General features: G+C 37.3%; 1 protein-coding gene and 1 long non-coding RNA gene across 3 annotated transcripts in view; one reads left to right on the top strand and one right to left on the bottom strand.

Moving 5' to 3' along the window:
• LOC134806891 (ras-related and estrogen-regulated growth inhibitor-like) overlaps positions 1–21,445 on the bottom strand; it is a 42,710-nt gene that overhangs the window by 2,670 nt on the left and 18,595 nt on the right. Inside the window, exons 3-4 of one of the 2 annotated variants that reach the window (XM_063780313.1) lie at positions 16,930–17,075; positions 4,390–4,548 (exon numbers count right to left, since the gene is read on the bottom strand). In XM_063780313.1, the coding sequence (XP_063636383.1) occupies positions 4,390–4,548; positions 16,930–17,075 (305 nt within the window). The remainder of the gene's footprint in view (positions 1–4,389; positions 4,549–16,929; positions 17,076–21,445) is intronic. The other variant, XM_063780314.1, reaches the window with a different exon arrangement.
• LOC134789407 (uncharacterized) lies at positions 5,647–7,742 on the top strand. The gene is made up of 3 exons (XR_010144052.1): positions 5,647–6,185; positions 7,036–7,252; positions 7,628–7,742. It is a non-coding gene; the product is annotated as an uncharacterized LOC134789407 (long non-coding RNA).

The following is a 21,445-nucleotide window of genomic DNA, read 5'->3' as shown; positions in this document are numbered from 1 at the left end:
TCTCTATCGCACTAATATGTAAGAGTGATAGAGACAGAAAGCGCTTCGTTGTTGGAGCGCAAGCGATTGGCATGTTGGCTAGGCCCCTAGAACAGCTAAATTTACCTAATGATTCGGTTATTAAAATAAAAACAAAAATTGGCATCTTGGCTAGGCACATTGGGAGCGTAGCCAACATGCCAAACGTTTGCGCTACGACAACGAAACGCTATCTGTCTCTCTATTGCACTAATATGTAAGAGTGATATGGTTTAAGACATTTATTCTCATAAGAATATACATTATTCACTTAAAATGAGAATATAAATTTAACTTAATGCTATAAATAACTTGGTGTAGGTATTATTATGTTTTTGCATCTCAAGGAAGGATAGAGAGAGACTATGCGCAACTCTACGGAGGGTCAACGTTTGGCATGTAGGCTAAGCACCCTGATCGGATGATAGAACTAGATAGTGTATACCGGAACTCTTCAATGTGTACTATACCTAAACTATAGTAACAAATATCAAATCAATCCGACTTTTAAATAGAAGGGTGAAAATCAACTTACAAAATATAACCGATTGTACTACAAAATTAACTTAATTCTAAATAACATTTTAATTGAATAAAACCTTAGTTAGAATAGGCCCACTTCTAGAATAATTATTCTGTTTTTTATTCCGCATTTAAAATAAGAGTCACATGATTTATTCACCTTAATTTTATTCTAAAATAACTAGTGCAAGAATAATTCTAATTCAAATCGATTTGAATAAGAATAAAATTTCTGTTTTTATTCTTATTCTTATTCAAGTTAATTTTTGCCCAACTCTGAAGAAATGTCATTTCTCAATCGATTCTCGTGAAATTTTGTAAGCAAGTTATGAAAGTTTTTGTCGAAACAGTTTTTTTAATTCTCGAAATGGCGAAGCCATGTGGGTTTGCGGGTCATATAGCTCATAAAATATAATGTGTGCTTATAATTATTTTTATACGAAGTATGGATATCGACTGCCGTAGGCTCAAAGGGCGCAAGGGACAATATGGCGAAAATGAGTTATGAATGCAGTTAAATATACTGAGTATTTTTTTCTCTATCGAATGGTATATTTAACGGTTCGCTGACTTGAAAAAATGTCCGTTAAGCCCTATGAAAAATCAATACTTGAACACAATTTTCCAACATATTTTGCCGTATTTGCCAATTCAAAAAAATGTTGTGAGACATTTTGGCGTAACTCCGAACTTTGTGTACGATACGCCCTTTTGCATCGGAAATTTGATTAAATCTGTGCAAATTTTTTGTCCGTTACGCCTATTTGCAGTAGATTTTTGAGTGCCTAATGTACGTTACGCCCACAACTAGTGGATATTTATACGTGTGTTAGACAATTCAATGTAAGAGATACGCCAACATACTATGTACAATTTCGAGTTTATAATTGTTGCTTTTTTGTGTTTAAGTGGGATGACCTAGTACTTTCCTTGTCAATTTTTAGGGTCCGTACCTCAAAAGGAAAAAACGGAACCCTTATAGGATCACTGATGCGTCTGTCTGTCTGTCTGTCCGTCTGTCACAGCCGATTTTCTCCGGAACTACTCGACCAATTAAGTTGAAATTTGGTACACATATGTAAGTTTGTGATCCAAATCCGGACATGTAACGTAAACAAATGAATTTTAAACAAGGGGGGCCACTTTTGTGGGAAAATGAGAAAATTAAAAAATAAAGTTTTTCAAACTATATCATGTTACATATCAAATGAAAGAGCTTATTGTAAGGATCTCAAATATTTTTTTTTATAATTTTCGAATAAACAGTTTAGAAGTAATTCAAAAATTAGGCAAAAAATGACCATTCCCCCCTTTATCTCCGAAACTACTGGGTCTAAAATTTTGAAAAAAATACATAAAAAAATAAGTCTATATCTATAGATGACAGGAAAACCTATTAGAAATGTACAGTCAAGCGTGAGTCGGACTGAATTACTTAGTTTTTGTTCCGACCCCTACGGATTTTTAAAGAGATTTCACTCACGTTTCACATAAAAAAATACATTATAAAAATTGTGTAATGTACGGAACCCTTGGAACGCGAGTCCGACTCGCACTTGGCCGGTTTTTATTAAGTAGGTACTCGCATTACCTGTTCATGTGCTCATTAATGCTTTATTTATGGGGTTACTAAAAATTTACAATTTAAACGAACTAGTGAGTAGGTACTTTCATCAGTTTTATGAAAATAATAAAATATGACTATATTCAAATTATAATTATTGCGATTAGTTAAGGTTACACTGGTAATTTTTAGTACTGTATGTGACTGTGCTATTTGGGCCGTAATATGAATACTTTTTTGTTTAAAAGGGCCAACGGGAGTGGTCATTTCTCCATACAAACGTACTCCTCGTTTTCCTCCGTGGTTTTTGAAGCTAGAGTAATGATTTTTTCAACACAGATTAATATTGTCAATATCTGTGTCGGACCGGTTTGCTTTTTTTATATTTTTGTTTTTTAAGGCGCTAGAGCCCTTCAAAAATGGCCAAAATGGCCTAATTGACTATGCCGCAATGAGAGGCGTGGCATTCAAAACTGATATCAATTAGCCAAAAAAGCAAAACGGTCCGACACAGATAATTTCATAATCATTTAGATTTCCAAATTTGGTTACGATTGGTTAAGTTTTGGAGGAGGAAACAGAGGAGTACGAAACCTCGACTTTTGAGATTTTAACGCAAAATTTTTCGCCTTGTCCTTATCGCACTACTTTCCGTTAGCGAGACGGGTATATTTACCTAAAATATTTAAAACTCAGCTCCTGTTTCGTCTTAAAGGATTAACCTTATGAAAGTTATTGTCTATAACGTTTGGATTTAAATCCATAAAAGTACGTAGGCCTGGCCATATGCCTTTTTTGCTTCCTACTCTGATGTTATGTCATAAATAATCGCATATTCATTAAGTTTTACTGAACAGACATACGAAGTGTCAAAACTACTATTGTACCTAATAGTATTATAGTATGCAAAAGTAAAATTATTCGACGATCGTATTACTTAGAAGTGTGTTCCTTAAATTCAAGTTGCCAATATTGCAACGAAATTGTTGAATTTACGCCAAATGGTACTAAAACAGTTTAATTTTTTTTGTACATTACGCCCTTTTTTAAATAAGATAAACCGTAAAAAAGAGGCGTAAGGGACGCCCTTCTTAAAACAGTCGTGTTTTTGGCTTAACGGACATGCTATTTTCGTAAACAAGCATTGTATTATAAGTTCAAGCAATTAGTTTAAAAGAGCTCATAAAGTTAAGAATTAAGCCACATACAGGCATCAGTTTATTCAAACAAACAAAAAAGTTATGTTTATTTTTCTCAAAACGAAACTGTTTTTTGGCTCTCCGAGCCTACGGTAGTCGATATGGTGGCCATACTCTGCCTAGTGAATTTATAGAATCTATACTTAACAAGTTTTACTATGGGAGTTATGGGACCAATGCCGACATCACGATAAGAATATTTACCCTGGATAAAAGAAAACAATTTACTTCACTATTCATCAGGCATCTTTTTGTTACGTAGGTAATTGGATGTATTTGTGTTGTGTACCAAATTGCCTACAGATACAAATACCATTATAAAGAAACGACAATTCAGGGAATATGATGTTCCACGTGTTTATTCGTGAAATTTTACTTTTGTCCTCGAAGCAAGTTATATAATGTCAAGGAAAGAAGGAAAAGGAAATCAAAGCTAAGAAGGTGGAAGTCGCACTTTCGCGATAAGACCGCCCGTTGTCTGCCTCTATCTAATCAATTGTTTTTGTTTAAGCTGTATCTTTTACTGAGGTGTGCCAATAAAGAGTATTCTATCTATCTAAAATTGCTGGACGGCCCGGTGCGCGAGACAGATCAATTACAAGACAGCTAATATTAGGTACTTAATCACAATCACAGACCAATATATTGAAATAGATTACTAGATAAAGCAGCAGGCCCCCTTAATCTATGACAATGACAAACATGCGTGAATTTACTATTATAGTTTGAGAGATAGAGTCAGACAGACCACGCTAAGTTTTCATGCCAAGAGCCATACTCGTACGAACTTACGAAGAACATATTAGCCAATTAGCCACCGCTATCCATTCGAAGTTGCGCTATTTGCAAGTAAAACTATTTCTCGCTGTATATTTGTGTAATAGATATATTACAATTTCTAGCAATGAAAACTAATACCTATATATACCTCTGTCTGTATAATCTGTATATATCTATACCCGCAATAGATATATGTTATTTTAATGTGTATACCAAGTATCATGTTATTTCGGCGTGCTATTTTGAAATGAGTGCGTAAGTTCGATTGTAAAACGGCGGCTATGCTCTTAGGACTCTTAAATGAACCTTGATAGATGAAGCTATCCTGCGCCGCCTTTTGTTATAGTTGATTAGGAACTTGAGACGATGGCACTCGTCGAAGGAGCACTTGTCCGTCACGGAGTACATGAGGATGAACGCCTCCGCCCACCTGATGTTGCTCTCCATATTTGTGTACTCGCTCTCCTGGACAAATAAACTATAATTAGTTACCTATTCAATACACTCAAAGAAAGTTTAATTAAGACTAACTAACAAATCAAATGAAACAACGTATAGTAGGTATGTAATTCTTCGATCTCTCAAATACTTGGTACAGTTTATATTTCTTTAAAAATTGTGACGTTGCTATTAAGGGGTTTGAACATGTCTAAAAGCTCACTACGAAAAGCCTCGGCTCCTTCAAAACTGTTTTCAAAACGTTAACACAAATAAAATTAAAAACATAAGGGAATGTAAACATTTGGTGTAAAAATTTGGAAAATTTTGGTCTATCGCGAATTTATTTTATTTACCTTTATTTACTGAAATTTTACTGTAGGAAAGCTTTAAGCGGTATCTAGACGGGATGATCAAATCGACCGATTTGATCAGAAATGAAATTGGCGTCAATCTCCAATTTAATCACCAATTTTAGATTTATGGTGATATTAGAGGCCTCTAAATTGAAAAAAATGCCCCAGAACGAAAATACTGGCGTCACAAATTGGTATGCTTGCGTCCGCACACCATTTTATCGGTAATATCGGTCACTATCGGCGGTTGAATTCGGCGAGCCAAATTGGCACGGCCTGATTTGATCGGACAATTTAATCAGATTGGCAAAAAATTGTCCCCGTCTGAATACGCCTTTAGGATCAAACAAGTTAGTAAGGTGGTGGTACTGGTGCTCGACGCGGTCCCAGTACATGTCATCTTGAAACTTAAGTCCACCAGCACCTTTCTCTTAATCTTTATTACCTAAACTTTGCCTTTCTAAACAGTAGTTCGTCTTCAGACGCACTATCACCTGCTATTGTCTGAATCTTTCACTATCACACTTGCGCAGACGCACTATCACCTGCTATTGTCTGAATCTTTCACTATCACACTTGCGCAGACGCACTATCACCTGCTATTGTCTGAATCTTTCACTAAGTATCACACTTGCGCAGACGCACTATCACACTTGTCTGAATCTTCTATCAGTAACGTGTACAGTCAACAGCAGCGGGCTTAGCAAGGTTGTACGACAAGGTAGTTATCACGCAATAGGTGTGGATAAAACGGCCGTTATCGTCGGTTTTATCATCCATACTATGGTTGCAGACGATATATGGAGTTATCCACATTTGACAGCGGTAGATGATAGAAGACAATTTGCATAACATGGTCGTTGGATAAGATGTGGATAATTTGACAGATTGTCCCATTTTGACAGTTCAACTTAGTTAATTTTAACTACGTGCTTCTTAGATGACGATAAGCCTTGTCGTGAAAGCAAAAGTAGTGAATAATCATATTTTAAGGTATAAATTACAGGTAAATATCAGTTTTTCTATGATTATATTGAGAGTTATTAGTTACAATGTTCCGCTGTATATAATATTGTCAATATTTTCTTCGCAGGGAAGTCAAATTTTATTATTCCTACTCGCGGCTGCTGTTGAAGAAAAATATCGTAAACAGCTTTAAGAAACACTTGCAGCCCATTTGATATGACGGACGAAGAGTTTCGGCATATTTACAGAGTGCGTAAGGAGTGTGCAGTGCATTTACTTATGTGCCGAATTTAACGCCGAGCTTCAAAACGGTGATGGGTTACCTACCAAAACATCTCAAAGGTAAAGCTATAAAATTGCAGTGTTTCTTATAAAGTTAATATGTATTCTATGCATAGACCCTATTATATTTGAAATCATTGATTCTATGTAAAACAGACGTCTTAATGACAATGCTACTAAACTCTTCAATACTAGGTACCGGCCTCATTATTATATGTAAAAGTTAGTATGTTAAGATATCTGTTGTACAATCTCTTACTTATGCTACTAACCTACTAACAGAGGTTACTTAAGCTACTATTTACTTCAACATTCATATCCTAACCTCCAGGGGGAAAATCTACTTGACAAAATTAGATTTACAGTACCGGTCAATAACATATCACCTTTGTGTGTTTTTGTATGAACTTGTAGTAGGTTAGTTTGTAGATTTCATATTTTACTAGTCATTTTATATAAATATGCATGTTTTTCCAGAGATGAGACCTAGCTAGATTGATTTTTCGCCCCCGAAAACCCCCATATAGCAAATTTCATCGAAATCGTTGGAGCCGTTTCCGATATCCCCGAAATATATATACATATAAATAAATAAATATACAAGAATTGCTCGTTTAAAGGTATAAGATATTATGAATACTGAAATACTGTGAACTACAATAAGAGACTCAGCATACTAGTTACTAAAAAAGCTCTTTAAAAATAATGAAGTTGACCATACATTAAAACAAAAAACCTCTATGAAAAAATCATTACATAGACCAATTTTTCTCATCGCTGGACAAGGAATACTACTAAACTACCTAAAGCTGTGGAAGTCACTCACAAATATAAAAAAAAGTTATACCGTAAAAGCATGGAGGTGATATATTATTGGCCGGTACTGTAATTAGGTACTTATTTGTTTTAGGTTCTAACAGTATACACCACACCAGCAGCACACCTACACCAGCAGCAGCAGCAGCAGCTGCTGGTGTGTAACAGTTACACCTGCTAGCTGATGGCAATTAACTACCAACGTGGGACTAGTCAAGATCATGGCTTGTCCATTGGAGCACTACTGACTGGATTGGCCACACTACTGTAAGCCTGAACCTCGAGCAGTTTGTAGATGCTGTAAACAGAAGGTAAGTTCTTTTGAGCACTGAATTAAGTATTAGACATAAAAAACTGTGACTTTCCACAAGGACTGTCTTAGTAACTTTTCCTTTTTTGAATAAGTATGAGTGCGGCTGTATTATGCATTGAGATATGTACCTACCCATTGTTTGATAGTTATGTATGATAAGTAGTTATCTCTGGGATATATAATCTGGGAATGCAATACTTATTAGGTTTAACTAAGGCACCTAGTTCTAATGTGCTGCCTTGTTTAATGGATATTATTCCTGGCGATTGTTTAGTATATATCTTGAGTGCACTAGACTGCACTCATGTGAAAATACTTACTCCATCGCTGCCACATGAACCTACTTTTACTTATTTCCTTCTTTTTCTTCCAGAAAACTTCTCGTGGATCAAGGGAAAAATTAGAGAAGACGCTCCTAAAAAACTTCCTAAGCATGCAAGCATGCACAAAACCGGCTCTTAATAAGCTTAATAAATACATATTTCGCCTATTACTATGTTTTACTATCACACAAATACCTACCTAATTTACCTATATTTCTATACAAGTAGAGACTAGTAAACATTCAAGACGGATAATCTTCACACAGAACACCATTCCCGGGCATGCTTCAATGTAGGTGTCACTTATTCTTATTTTTCATTTTAGCCTTATGCGTACAAAATTTGTGATATTATAGCTTCTAAATGTAAAATCCGACTCATATGCAGTATAGTACAATGAAAGCATAGGTAATAAAAACATTTTAGGCACGTTCTTACTTAAGAGGAAAGGGAGATGGCCGCTTCCGCTTCTCCATACAAACGTAGTCCTCATTTTCCTCTCTGGATATTGACATTATGGAAAATATTTTTACATAATTTAATGTATATTAACCATATAGCTATGCCCCTACGTTCGAATTTTTGATTATTGTAAAAATTAGGAGCGGAAGACAGATTACATATAAATTTTTAAATGATTCTAACTCTTATAATAATTAAAAATTAAAAAAAAAGAACAAACGTAGGGGCATGGCTGTAGTTGATGTTGATATGATATACAACAAATTGTATCAAAATATTTAATGTTATTATCCAGAGAGAAAAATGTGGACTACGTTTGTATGAAAAGACGCGTCTTAACGACGCGTCTAGTGAGTCTGGCGGTGAGGTCAAATAAGAATATTCCTAAATGATCTATTATGCTAATAAGTCTACTTTAGTGACTATAACTGCGGTCAGACTCAATACGCCAATAACTAATGTTGAATATTAAAAACTATGTTAAATTCCATTTAGGTAGAATGGTAGATACAAGAATGACAATTCTCGTCACTTGTGGTGTTGTCAAGTCTTTTTTGTTTACTAAACTCTATAGATAAGTTAACAATTTCGGCTCTGTGCTAGAGAGAATATTATAAATGGGTAAATAAAACAACTATTGCCAAAAAATTAAACAAAGTTTATTTACACATTAAATGTAGGTGTACAAACAAATCATTGGCTGCCGTACCCGGTGTGAAAGTGCCCATCATGCCAGCAGCTTTATCGCTGGATTACTATGAAGTATGAACAGCTTTTGTACCAGGAACGTCATATGGCGCCCGGGGCAGGCACCAAATTTGCGCCTCCCCCCCCCCCCCTCTCCGAAACGAAATGGGACCAACCCCTAAGTCGCGAAAAAAAATTTGGCTGTTTCATACATTTTGGCTGGTCCAATTTCTATGGGAGGGTAAACTATTTTTTTCGCGATTTCGAGGTTGGTCCCGTAGCAAAAGTTACTCAGTATAATCCCAAAACCTCCCTGGCAACGGGAATGTAGTTATTTTTTAGCCATCCTGTATAGTGTATAGGAAGCCTCAGTAGTCCACATATCGATGAATGTCGTCGATAGACAACATGTCACAGATATGCAGCAGCAGCTATTGAAGCAGGTTCCGTCAACTACGGCTCATATGCGCCTGCCGGACAAAGGGCTAGCGATCCACTTGCATAATAGGTAGTCTATTGGACAGTCCATAAGATGGTAACTTCGACAGGAGACCCCTAACGTAAGACGCGCTAACACTGGACACAACTCTGAAGCACTTGGCCCGCTCGCCTTATAAAACGAAAGCATAGCAACTCCCGCCGAATATCCCTCTGCTTGATAGAAGTTTCTGGCATAGAGTATTCACACTACGGGATGGTGGGCGGTAGGGCGCTACCGTCGTCTTTCAAGGTCGAGTTCGATGCAAAAAGAGTTCCTAAAAGATCGTCTTTCTCTTTTGCGCTGTGGGCCAGATTACCATCCGCATTTCACACTTCACAGTGGTGGTAAATACGACTGACAAAAGTTTCCCTGCTGCCTCAGTTTCGCCACTGAGCGGGGGCCCTTACCATTCTGTCTGATTCGACGGCCTAACTTACGTTGTAAAACGCTTAATGATAATACTAATGAACTGAAAAGGTTGTTTGTTGTTTTATTTGTGGATAGGTATGACACATATATATATTTTTGGAATGGTCTTCTCACTAGCTTTTATTTGATATCCATAATATTGTAGTATTGCTATTTCATAACTGCTCATCTATAAGTTTCGTTTCCAATATAAATAGAATGCTTAACGGCGCAGAAAAGATCAACATTCCTCTCAGACCTCCAACAAAAAGGGGCCAAACTGAAAACCAGCGCTGGACGCCAGTCTAGCACATGCTGAGCTTGGTACCCACGGCCAACATGTCTTGCTAAGTGTAATTACCTATGTATAGAGTAGACAATAAGTTAGTACTTAACCTAGAATAACTTAGTACATACTTATCATAGAATTTATATGTAGGTATATGGTTTGTATTCCTAATATTTTTTCTACCATCAACTTATCATGTTTTGGCAATGGAGCATTCCATGCAATTGTCTACCGTTTGTCCCGTAGAAATGCAGATTTTCTGGAGATTTGCAGGTATAAGAGTTTCCTTTTCTATGACAAATGGTCAAACATGCACGGAAAATTAATCGCTTGCTTTAAATGGCGAAAAAAAAAGTCGCAACACAGGAAATAAAATGCGTTTGTACGGGACAGCTCGTGGAATGCTCCAATAAAGTGATTTCATTTCATATCATAAACTGATGAGGGCATTCAGAGTGTAGCCTTGAGGTTGCCAAGCCAAGCAACCAAGTCAGGTGTCACGGTCTTCAGGTCCTCAACAGGCCCAGGAGTGGAGGAGGAGTGGAGTAGGCAGCGTTGGAAGATATGCTAAGTGGTCTGCATTCTGCATTCGCAAAGTGGGAAAGCCGTCTACCTCCATTTGTGTGGCTGAATTGCAGCGGCCATGTCCGGTTCTCAGGCGGCACCAGATTTTCCGAGGAAGGTCAAACCCTTTTGGTTTTTTAGTTGGGTCAGATATACAGCAACTCCGAGCTGCCGAAGCTGACCATTCCGCTATCCACCTATCCGAAATATTAAAGCTGCTCAGGCTCCCAGCTGTAGCACAGGGTCGGCGGGCAGTCGGGCGGCAGAATTCCTCGTGGACAGGCATTGTGGGGTTATTCGTGATATTCTCAGCCTCCCTCTTCAACGCCTTGAGTCGTCGGATGTGAGGAGGGGCAATGTGACTCAATGCCGGCAGCCAGTGGCGGTTGTAGATCGGATAGTGCCTGAGATGCATCGCATGGTCTCGTTGAGCTTAACGTCCAATCTATGGGTATGTGCACTTTCAAGCCTCCAATATGTTATGACTGAAACAGAAACAAATTATATTAGATGAGGTCAGGCGCAGGCTAGTACTTACAGCGGTTCATTGGCAAATTATGTGAAATTAATGTCACTTTTAGAAAGCTCTCGTTTTTAAGCCAGGGGGATTTTTTTGTTACAGTTGTCCAAATTATCGATTGAAAATAAATTGAATTTTGTTCTAGTAATTATTTATCCGTTATTAAAGTTGTATTATGTATCAAGTGTAGTTCTGTACCACTTGCGTCATAAAAACAAACCAACCAACACCTTATTTATCAAAATGTATCTCAGATATTCTATGCTAGGGTAATATACGACACAAACATACCCACACACATACATAGGCTGCAAAAATCATTCCCATAGTCAGGTATAGGTACAATAGACCACTTTACCAAACACAAAAAAAATATTCCAGCTGCCAGCAGTAAAGAAACCAGCTTCTACTCCCAAGCCCTAACAATATAAATAAGTTTTTGGCAAAAATATAATTTTTGGTACAAGCTTTTATCGCTGACTGTACTTTTCTTTCAACAGGCAACTAATACTCCATGAGTCCATTCTAACAACACCAAGCACAATTAGTTTGCGTTGTTTTATCACAGTGTTCCCATGGCCACCTCATGTCTCCATCATCAGATCAGCTCCATGTCATCATAATATTGCAATTGTCATCCGATTTACATATTGTTATGTATGCAAAATTTCAGCTCAATCGGAAATCGGGAAGTGGGTCAAACTTAGCTGTCAAATGTATATGGCCAGCTTTAGTGCTAACATAACTGTTCCTAGTATTCCTATATTACCTACATGTTATAAGTAAGAATATTGTACGAGTAGGTATTATATTTTTTATAATCTTAGTAGAATAGGTACTAATACAATTTATTTGTATTGAATAAGGCCGGCGCCCCACTGCTGCGCACGCTACATCCACGGCCCACGTTTTAATACAAACCGTGGGCAAGCCCACGAAATTTTGTATAGGAACGTGGGTCGTGTACATAGCGTGGGCAGCAGTGGGGCGCCGGCCTAACTCTTGCAGGGAATTTGTAAGTTACTTGTGGGTATGGCTACTTTATTTATTTAATTTATAAACTTTATTGCACAAAAATATAGAATTACGTAAAAATGGCGAACTTAATGCCAAAAGGCATTATCTATCACCTACTAGTCAACCATAGAAACAAATATGTGACGTTCCACGGCAAAAGGTACCTTATGGCGGCTGGCGCTTACGTCGCATAGCGCCGCAATAATATTGGAGCGGCGTTAATAGTTAATAGCGTAAGCGCCAACCGCCATAAGGTACCTTTACCCGTGGGACGTCACATATAAACACTAAAGGTTGGTGCAAAAACCAATCAAAAAGCAAATGCAGTAGGTATATCTTAGATATACATACTAACATAAACATACATATATGTTATAAAAATAAATGTACTAATATGTATATGGGATGATAGACACTAGACGAGACATTTAGCAGATAACTACCGAGCATGACTACTCAAAAAACAAATTTTCTTGGGGCTTGTCTTACAGGTAGAGGGAGTGCATTCCATAGATAGGTTGCCTGAACGGCAAAACAATCATACATAAAACGGTTATGAAGAGGAAGGACTTAAAGTTTAAGTGAGCGGGACATCCGGAACGGGCATAAAAACTAAATACTTATTAATAATATTTTATCTTTATGTCTTAGATTTATGGCATAAAGTGTGTCTTTTTCTTTTTCAATAAACTTTTATTCTTGCTACAAAACCAGCTTCTAGAATATACAAACAGAGTAAAAAAATATATAAGTTTTTAAAGTGAGGTCTACGGGTTTCAAAGATTTTAATATTTGTTAGAACCCTTAAGTATGCACTTTTTATGCAGTGTGAATAAATGTACTTATGCATAGGTACTGTTGTAGTGTAACTTTTACACATCCTTGTTGCCAAATCAACTTCCTGCAATTATAGTAGTGATAGAACAGGTTTTTAACAAACTTTTGTCACTTAGTAGAACATAATAGATAGAATGAGAAGAAATAGATATTAAGTGTCAATAATATTAAAAGGCACCAGAAACTTTTCATGATTTTAGTTTAAGAAAGGTGTACTTACATCTTCAATCCTTTCTTCTAGATCTTAGAACTTGTGTGCACTGTGCAGCATTGCATTTTGTATCTCTGGGTTCCGAGAGGCTCATGAATCTCCCTGTAGGTGTAGGCGAACAGGGGATGCTGAGTTATATATTTGGCTAGCATTTTCTTGTGCGCCGAAGCATCGACTGAAATTAAACATATTCATGACAAAACCAGTTAATGATCAAACGAACTATAACTTTTTCTATAAATAAATTAGAGAAACTTACATTTTGGGTGGCATTTCCTTTAGTTTACACAGCAAATCAGTATTTTTCTTCGACTTGGTTTGTATTTTCACTAAATTCACTGAATCATGCGCGTACGCGATGCTTGTCAATGTCAAGTGAATTGTCAGTTGAGAAAACACGATTATCCGTGCATGTTATAATGTAAGTCAATTTGTATAAAGCTGTCACTCATTTAAACATTTTTCAATTTGGAAGTGTAGTAATAAAACTAACTATTCGTTTTCAAACATCTTCCGACACACGTCCGACATTTTAATAAAGCCAGGCATTAAATGGATTTTTCATAAACTCTAGGCATAGACAATCGTGGTCACTTACGAATGATAGTGGATAACTTTATACGATATCGACGTGGTATTCTTATCGTAACCCGTAACCATGTTCAGCAAAACGATAAAAATACGACTATCGTTAAAAGACGACAGTAGATTCCACGCGCAATATGATATAACCTTGCTAAGCCCGCTGAAGTAGCTAAGCGGGCGAGGTGTTCAAAATTACTTTGACACGCTCTCATTCTCCACGTTCACGGCGGCGTCGGGTCGAATATATCCGATGCAGATCTTTCCTCCGGTGCGGGGATGAAATTGCTGTTCCGAACGCTGGTACGGGACAGATATCTTTGGATTTTGTATGAGTAGAAGTGAGACAGTTTGTGGTTTGTCAATGTTTTATTGAATATAGACATTTTACACAAAAAACAGCACATCGGTTACTTTCGACCCGTTACCGACCAGGACGAAAGTATTTTCATCTAGTACGGCTATGGGGTCCGAAAGATCCGATGCCCGGTGACCCGATAGCCGTACTAGATGGTAGATCAGTTGAGCTAGTGCAGTCCAAGTGTGTAGGTGGTTGTGACGTCAAAGTGCAAATTAACATAAATTATCGATTATGAAGAGGTCAAGAAAAATGTTGTTTATGTGTGAAAAAAGTGAGAATGAACATGAAACTGTAAAAAAGAAAAGAGAGGATGGATCAGCTAGAAAGATCATACTTGGTATGCGAAATATTACACCAAATAATATTTACACCAATGTATGTACAAGGAATGTATGTACCATAAGTACAAAGTCTCAAATATGAGTTCCATAAGTGTAATTATCGTATTAAAATGATTGTGTTTCGATATCGATATTTTAAATTTCTACCCCCAACACTAAAAAGTTATCGACACTGGCAACAACAGTACGGATAGCGGGCCGATATGATCCGACAGATTGTTCCTTTATTTGCAACCAAACCATAAATAGAATTAACCTGCGACTACAAGGTAACCTACTGTGGCTACTTAAAAATATATTAGTATATAAATATTCGCATGAAACATCATAATTACATAGATAATGACAATTAAGCAAATGCATACACTACAGATCTTTTCGACCCGCTAACGCTCCAGAATAAAGTTATGCATCAGATGATCTGATGAATTATTCAGATCTAAAAGACCCCATGTCGTAGCCAGGGAAAGTCACTAAAATTGTTTGCCGTCGTGATCGTGTTTTAAAAATAAAGTCGTGTCAAGATAATTTTCAACACCTCGCTCGCTTAGCAACTTCTGCTGCTGAAGTGCTGACTGTATAAACTTGACACCATTAAAATTTACAGGATCAATGATGTAGATTCATTCAAGAGCTTTTAAACCGAAAGTATATTTTCGTACTACATATTTTAAAGGGATTCCGACATCGATTTTCGACACGATCGGACCAAAAATAAATATCATAAACAATAAGAAATTACATTTCACTTACCTACACGAGAAATATATGTATAACTTAATTATTATTTTTCATATCTCATGCTCTGAAAGTGGGTCGTTGTTGTTCTAAAAGGTGCGCAGAAAGTGATACGTTTATGCTCTAGCGCAGAAAAGTGGTGTACTCCTCTGCGTCCCCGTCCCATGAACAAGTGGGTGGAAATAAAATGGAAAAATAGGGTCTTTATTTCCTCGCCTGCAACAATTGGTAATTGATTAATTTTACTAATCCCACGTTGATCCTCTTTTTGTAAAAAATTATATAAGTAAATTGTTAAAAACAAATTATTCTTGATTTCTTTCGTTGAATTCTATTTACTCGATTTCATAAGGCGGGAACCAAAAGGAATACACCAAAAAATTTTTTTAAACCTTACACTTGCGTAAATGAGCAAAGGCAGAATCTTATACAGCCACAGTTAAACGTTTGTACGATATTAAATTGGTTTTTAAAGTTATTTCGCACAATATTCATGAAAATAAAATAAAATACAAGATAAAAAATTCTTATATTATTAATTAAATTATTATTTAATATTTAAAATACTTTTATTATGTTATTACGTGGTGCGGCGCACTAAGGTCGCGGTGCGGTCCGGTAGTCTGTTGCGGCTTTTAGAACGAAAAAGTATAAAATTAAAAAGTAAGAGGCAATCCCGCTGATTTTCATACTATAATGAACAAATCATTTTAAAATTACTGCAGTTTGTTAAAAAATGTGTGTTTTCGTAAATATTGCAATCTAAATGATTTTCGCTAGGGGTTATTAATCTTCACACTTGTAAAGTCTCCGATTGCAAGTAAGTCCTAAGGAAAAAAATCATGGCCGTAGGTCTATTGGGTACTTCAATTACTGATTTTGCGAAATTGCCTTGTCTTGTTTGGTTTCCTCGCATTCGATATGAAAAGTAGAGTGTTTAACTCGGGTGAAAGGCACCATTTCCGCCTCGGACTATTGGCGCTCTCACTGCGTTCGAGCGCCAAAATACCTCGACAGAAATGGGTGCCTTTCAACCCTTGGTTAACAATCTACTATAAATTTATAAACCGTGAGCTCGGACATGGGTACATACCAGTTTGGGTAGCATTAATACTAATTAGCATGCAGCAGGCACATCACTTATTAACATAATATAACTATAAAATCACTTATTAACACTACTTACATAATTATAGTTTACAATATCTACTAAATACGTTTAACGTTAGGTACGATTACGTTTTAATTACTGTTACATTTTTTACATAACGGTAACACGCTTAAAGAATTCGTCACATTATTCATCTACCTTACAACTTAAAGATGAGCATGTACAAAGTATTGCGTAGAAGTATGCTTACAGTGCGTACATCGAATCACAATTGTGTCGCTTAACTTCAAACTCGGGTAAATCCATTTGACCCTCTCAGCGAATATCTACCCTATTACCTTTTGTCAATACCAAAATCGCATAATCTGACAGATGGATTTACCCGAGTTTGAAGTTAAGCGACTCAATTATAGGTTGTGTTATTGCTGTAAGTACATATGAAAACAAGGTGGCTAAAATATCGCCAAAACAAAGGTAAGTTAAAATGGTAATAACAAATCAATATATTTTAAGCATAATGAGAAGAAAAATAAAAAGAATAGCTATAATATAAAGTTATTGTACTATAAAATGTTTTAAACATTATGTCTGACTCCTTGTAATTGTTACCTATTTTTTTTTTATACCACAGCAGCAGCCAGCAGACTGTTAATAAGACTTAAAAGACTGAAACCATTTCATCATTATTTGAGCACCGGTGTGGCCGGTATGTGTGGCCGTAATTTTATTAGAGGACAACATACATAACTCACATGAGGATTCCCCGCAGAGTCCAATATTTCAAAATATACCATCTCGTTGTCAATTACAGATTGAAAGGCATAAATCTTCTCCAAATTGGGATCATATTCCCCGATGAATCGCCGGGTGATGAATCGCACCACTAAAGCTGTAAGAAAACAAAATTTGCCGTTAGAAAAGCCTTCAACATAGCAACGTGTGAGTCCCGGACGAGTAATTTTTAGAATTCCGTAGCATAGAGGTGAATATTATACATATAATAATTATGTATTATGCAACTAGGTACTGCGACAAGTTTCAATGATTAAAATAGCCAAAATCAAAATCAAAGAAAAGTACCTACAATTGTCGAGAAGGTAGATTAACTAATATAATCTAAAAGTATATTGAAATGTCTGGAAAGTTAAGAAAAGTTTTTACAGTACACATTTATATCGCCCCATTTACCGCCATAGTGCGGTAAGGGGTCGTCCAGAAATCATGGGATCATATTTGGCCTATTTTTGACCCCCCTCTCCCCTTTTAACGCAATTCCCCCTGCCACAAGATCACGTGATAATTATGATGTTTTTTATTGGGTAAATACGCATATAAAATAGAGCTGATTATTTGATCTAATTAAATTTTTGAGCAATATTGTTGTTTTAATCTTTCCCGCTTTGAAAAAAAAAATTACACGTGATATCATCTCTGACCCCCTCTCCCCCATCGTGCTCGTTCGTGATATTTTTCTTACCCCCACCCCCTCTCTAAACGATCACATGATTTCTGGACGACCCCTAACTAGTACTATACGGACGTATGTCTAAAATTTAAAGGGCCATTTGTACTGTATAACGTTGTACAATACACGTGCGAAAAGGCAATTCGCAACACGTGTTGATTTAAAACGCTCCCTTCGGTCGTGGGTTTACTAATATGTGGCCGAAAATTGTTTGGCAAATTATCACTTCTCAAACAATTTTTCCCATAGTATCATTTGGCAAAACTATCAGATGGCAAACCAATGTTTCGCATATATAACATGTCGCAAATGATTATTTACAATATTATTGTATGGCAAAATATTTAGTTGGTCATGTTTCAAAATGCCTTTTATTGTTATGTCAAATGTATTGATAGGCATAAATTATTTTTCGCCTAATATTGTGAATAACCTACCTATCTCTGGGAGCAGTTTCGTTTTTAGGGTCATAAAAAAAATAACCGTAACCTACCTATCTCTGGGAGCAGTTTCGTTTTACGGGTCATAAAAAAATAACCCTAACCTACCTATCTCTGGGAGCAGTTTCGTTTTACGGGTCATAAAAAAAATAATCCTAACCTACCTATCTCTGGGAGCAGTTTCGTTTTTAGGGTCATAAAACAAATAACCCTAACCTACCTATCTCTGGCAGCAGTTTCGTTTTACGGGTCATAAATAAATAACCCTAACCTACCTATCTCTGGAAGCAGTTTCGTTTAACGGGTCATAAAAAAAATGCTAAATAGAATTGTGATCAAATAAAAAATATGCGAAGTTTCAATTTGGGCAAACGTTATTTAACAATAAATAGTTAGGTATAATAAAACATTTGCTTAGTGACTATTTTTCTAAATAAATCGTGGTAAAATGAACATCTGCTAAATAAAATTGTGATCAAATAAAAATTATGCTAAATAATAATATGCTAAGCATTGGTTTGCCAACTAAAAGTACTGCAATAAGTTGGTTGGGAAGTGAAATTAGGCGAAAAATATTTCGGCGAGATGGCCGTACACCCGGCGGGCCGTTGTCTCTACTCTACCTCTACCTACCTACCCGTCATAATGATGCGTGCGATGTTAAGCCCCTGCTACACGGCAGCCGACAAGCCCCCAAACCGCGTGGCCTTGGTCTGTCCCGGACCGTGTAGACAGTTGTTAAGCCCCTGCTACACGGCAGCCGACAAGCCTACTAACCGTCTGACCTTGGTCTGTCCTTGGTGTGTGGGTCCGTCTGAGTTGTCTGGCTAGACGGTGGCAAACCACAGTGTGTTCAGAACTCGCGGACGGACAACACGTATTGCAAGCGGACAAAATGGCCCCTAACCTTTCAGAAAGTTGGCGTGGCATTAGTACCTACTCAGTGGCGTATGGCCCTAAGGGCGGCGTATGCCACCCCTGGCGGATTGCATATTGTTTTTCTTCCTTCACTTCTGGGGCGGCAAAACTTATTGGCCGGGGCGCCAAATTTCATAACCTACCTACTCATACTAGTGCAATGACAAAAAAATAAGTTTTTGGCAAAAAAATAATTTTTGGTACAAGCTTTTATCGCTGACTGTACTTTTCTTTCCATAGGCAACTAATACTCGTCGAGACAATTCTAAAAACCCCAAACACAATTAGGTCGCGTTGTTCTATCACAGGGTTCCTATGGCCACCTCCTGTCTCCATCATCAGATCAGCTCTATGGTACCATAATAATACATTGTCACCCGACTTATATATGTATGCAAATTTTCAGCTCCATCGGAAACTAGAAAGTGGGTCTAATTTAACTTGCAAGATTTGACCCGTACAAACATATTTATATACTTACGATTAGGTATATTGCAAGTTAATAAAAAGTTTGTTAAAAAAAGAAAAGGGTATATGAATGAAACACTGGCTCAAAAAACGGCATTTGTTGAGTCATTTCAACTTAATGAATTCGCTGGACTACGCTACGGGGACATACATAACTTCCTGAGAATGAAGAGGAAAGTATTTGATAAATTATTAGAAATGCTACTGAGTACCCATGGCATGGCTATTAACCACACGAGCGCACATAGCAGTTTCTTTTTTAGGGTCATAAAAAAATAACCATAACCTACCTATCTCTGGAAGCAGTTTCGTTTAACGGGTCATAAAAAAAATGAAATGAAAAATGAAAAATGCTAAAAAAAATGCTTGGAGGAAGCGGCGCGTCCTCCAAGCGAAATGGCCTAGTGCGGTCGGCGTCGGGCGGCTACACGGTTCCGGACCGACCGCTCAGACCGCGGTCGCTGGCGCGCGCTCGCATGCCAAGGGCGTCCGGAGGTCAAACGAAATTTTGTTGGTAACAACTGTCTACACGGTCCGGGACAGACCAAGGCCACGCGGTTTGGGGGCTTGTCGGCTGCCGTGTAGCAGGGGCTTTAGGATGGTACGGAGCACTTTTCACCGGAGTCAACTTTATTTATTGTTGAAAAGAAAGCGTTAACGCAAAGGCTGCCTTCATGCCATAGAGCACTCTCTAGCAGGCAAATAATGTACCTATGTCTTAATAAGACTTAGGTATAGCGGCCACTATCCTCGGGCCATCCGACATCCTGATAAAATAAAATAAAAAAAACGTAACGTACAATATGTGAAAAGGCTCTTAAGATATGATTGAAGATGACTTACAAAGTCGTTGACTATAATAATTATATAAGTTGATGCCATTCGATCGTAGGCTTCGAGCAACACGGAAGGGAGGCGGCATTCGCACTATTTCCCCTCTGCCGAGGTACAAGATTAGCGCGTCAATCTAATCTAGCGCGGGTCATAAAACTAGTTGCACTTGGATTTTTCACTAGACCGAGTCCAGACGCGCGCGTGAACACTGCTGCACAAAAATGCCTGTTTGCTCGGTTTTTTGTTATAAAAAGAGGTCGGGGACATCAAATTTACAAAAAGAAAGTGTTACATTTCACATGTAATATTTTTTTTTTTTACATATCATACGTTTAATTACATTCAAACACAATTATTATATTTTAGTCTCATGTAATTGTTGGATTTATCGATTTTGCTCGCTCAGTACAAATTGCGGATCGGTCGAGCGACAAATCCGACTTCTCATCTCTCAGAATACAATAACATACTTCAACGAAAATGTGTTAGTGTGCGTGTTGTGACACTTGTCACTCGTCCGTACACAAAAAGAGATCGAGGTTTGCAAGATTTGTCTTTGACGTGTGTCATTTTCTATGTATTTGTGTCGTCATTACAGATTGGATTTTGTATGTAAGTGTGTGAGAAGTGCGACTGTGTGCACCTTTCCCCCCGCGAAAAATGGCAGAAAGATTTGTACGGTGAGATATCGCTTGGGCCCCTCCCTTCCGATGTGTCGGAAGCCGGTGTTGCTCGAAGATCGTAGGTATCTAATTTCTGAAACCTAACCAACCGATATAAATACGCCGGTAACCATTACGAAATCCGGTCGCCTTCACCTTCAAGCTATAAATATCTCAATATTACATTACCTTTATTTTATTATTATATGAACGCAGAAACTATGCTTTAATTTTCATGGCTTGTACTACTTATACACCAAAGAAAGAGAGATAAAAAGGTACGGGCTGTAAAATTGCAGCTGATTGTAGGTACCTACCTGATTTTGATTGCCAGCCGGCACATGTGCGCGACAGATTCTAGAGGTACCTACATACGGGTTAATTAATACAGGGTAGGTTGGTTGTGCTTATTTTCTTAACACGTTCAATGTCAGGAGCGCGCGTAGCGGGCGCTACGCGACTTTGCTCAAAT

Source organism: Cydia splendana, chromosome 3 (genome assembly GCF_910591565.1).
Source record: "Cydia splendana chromosome 3, ilCydSple1.2, whole genome shotgun sequence".
Taxonomy (NCBI): domain Eukaryota; kingdom Metazoa; phylum Arthropoda; class Insecta; order Lepidoptera; family Tortricidae; genus Cydia; species Cydia splendana.
This window is presented reverse-complemented; position numbering and strand designations above follow the sequence as displayed.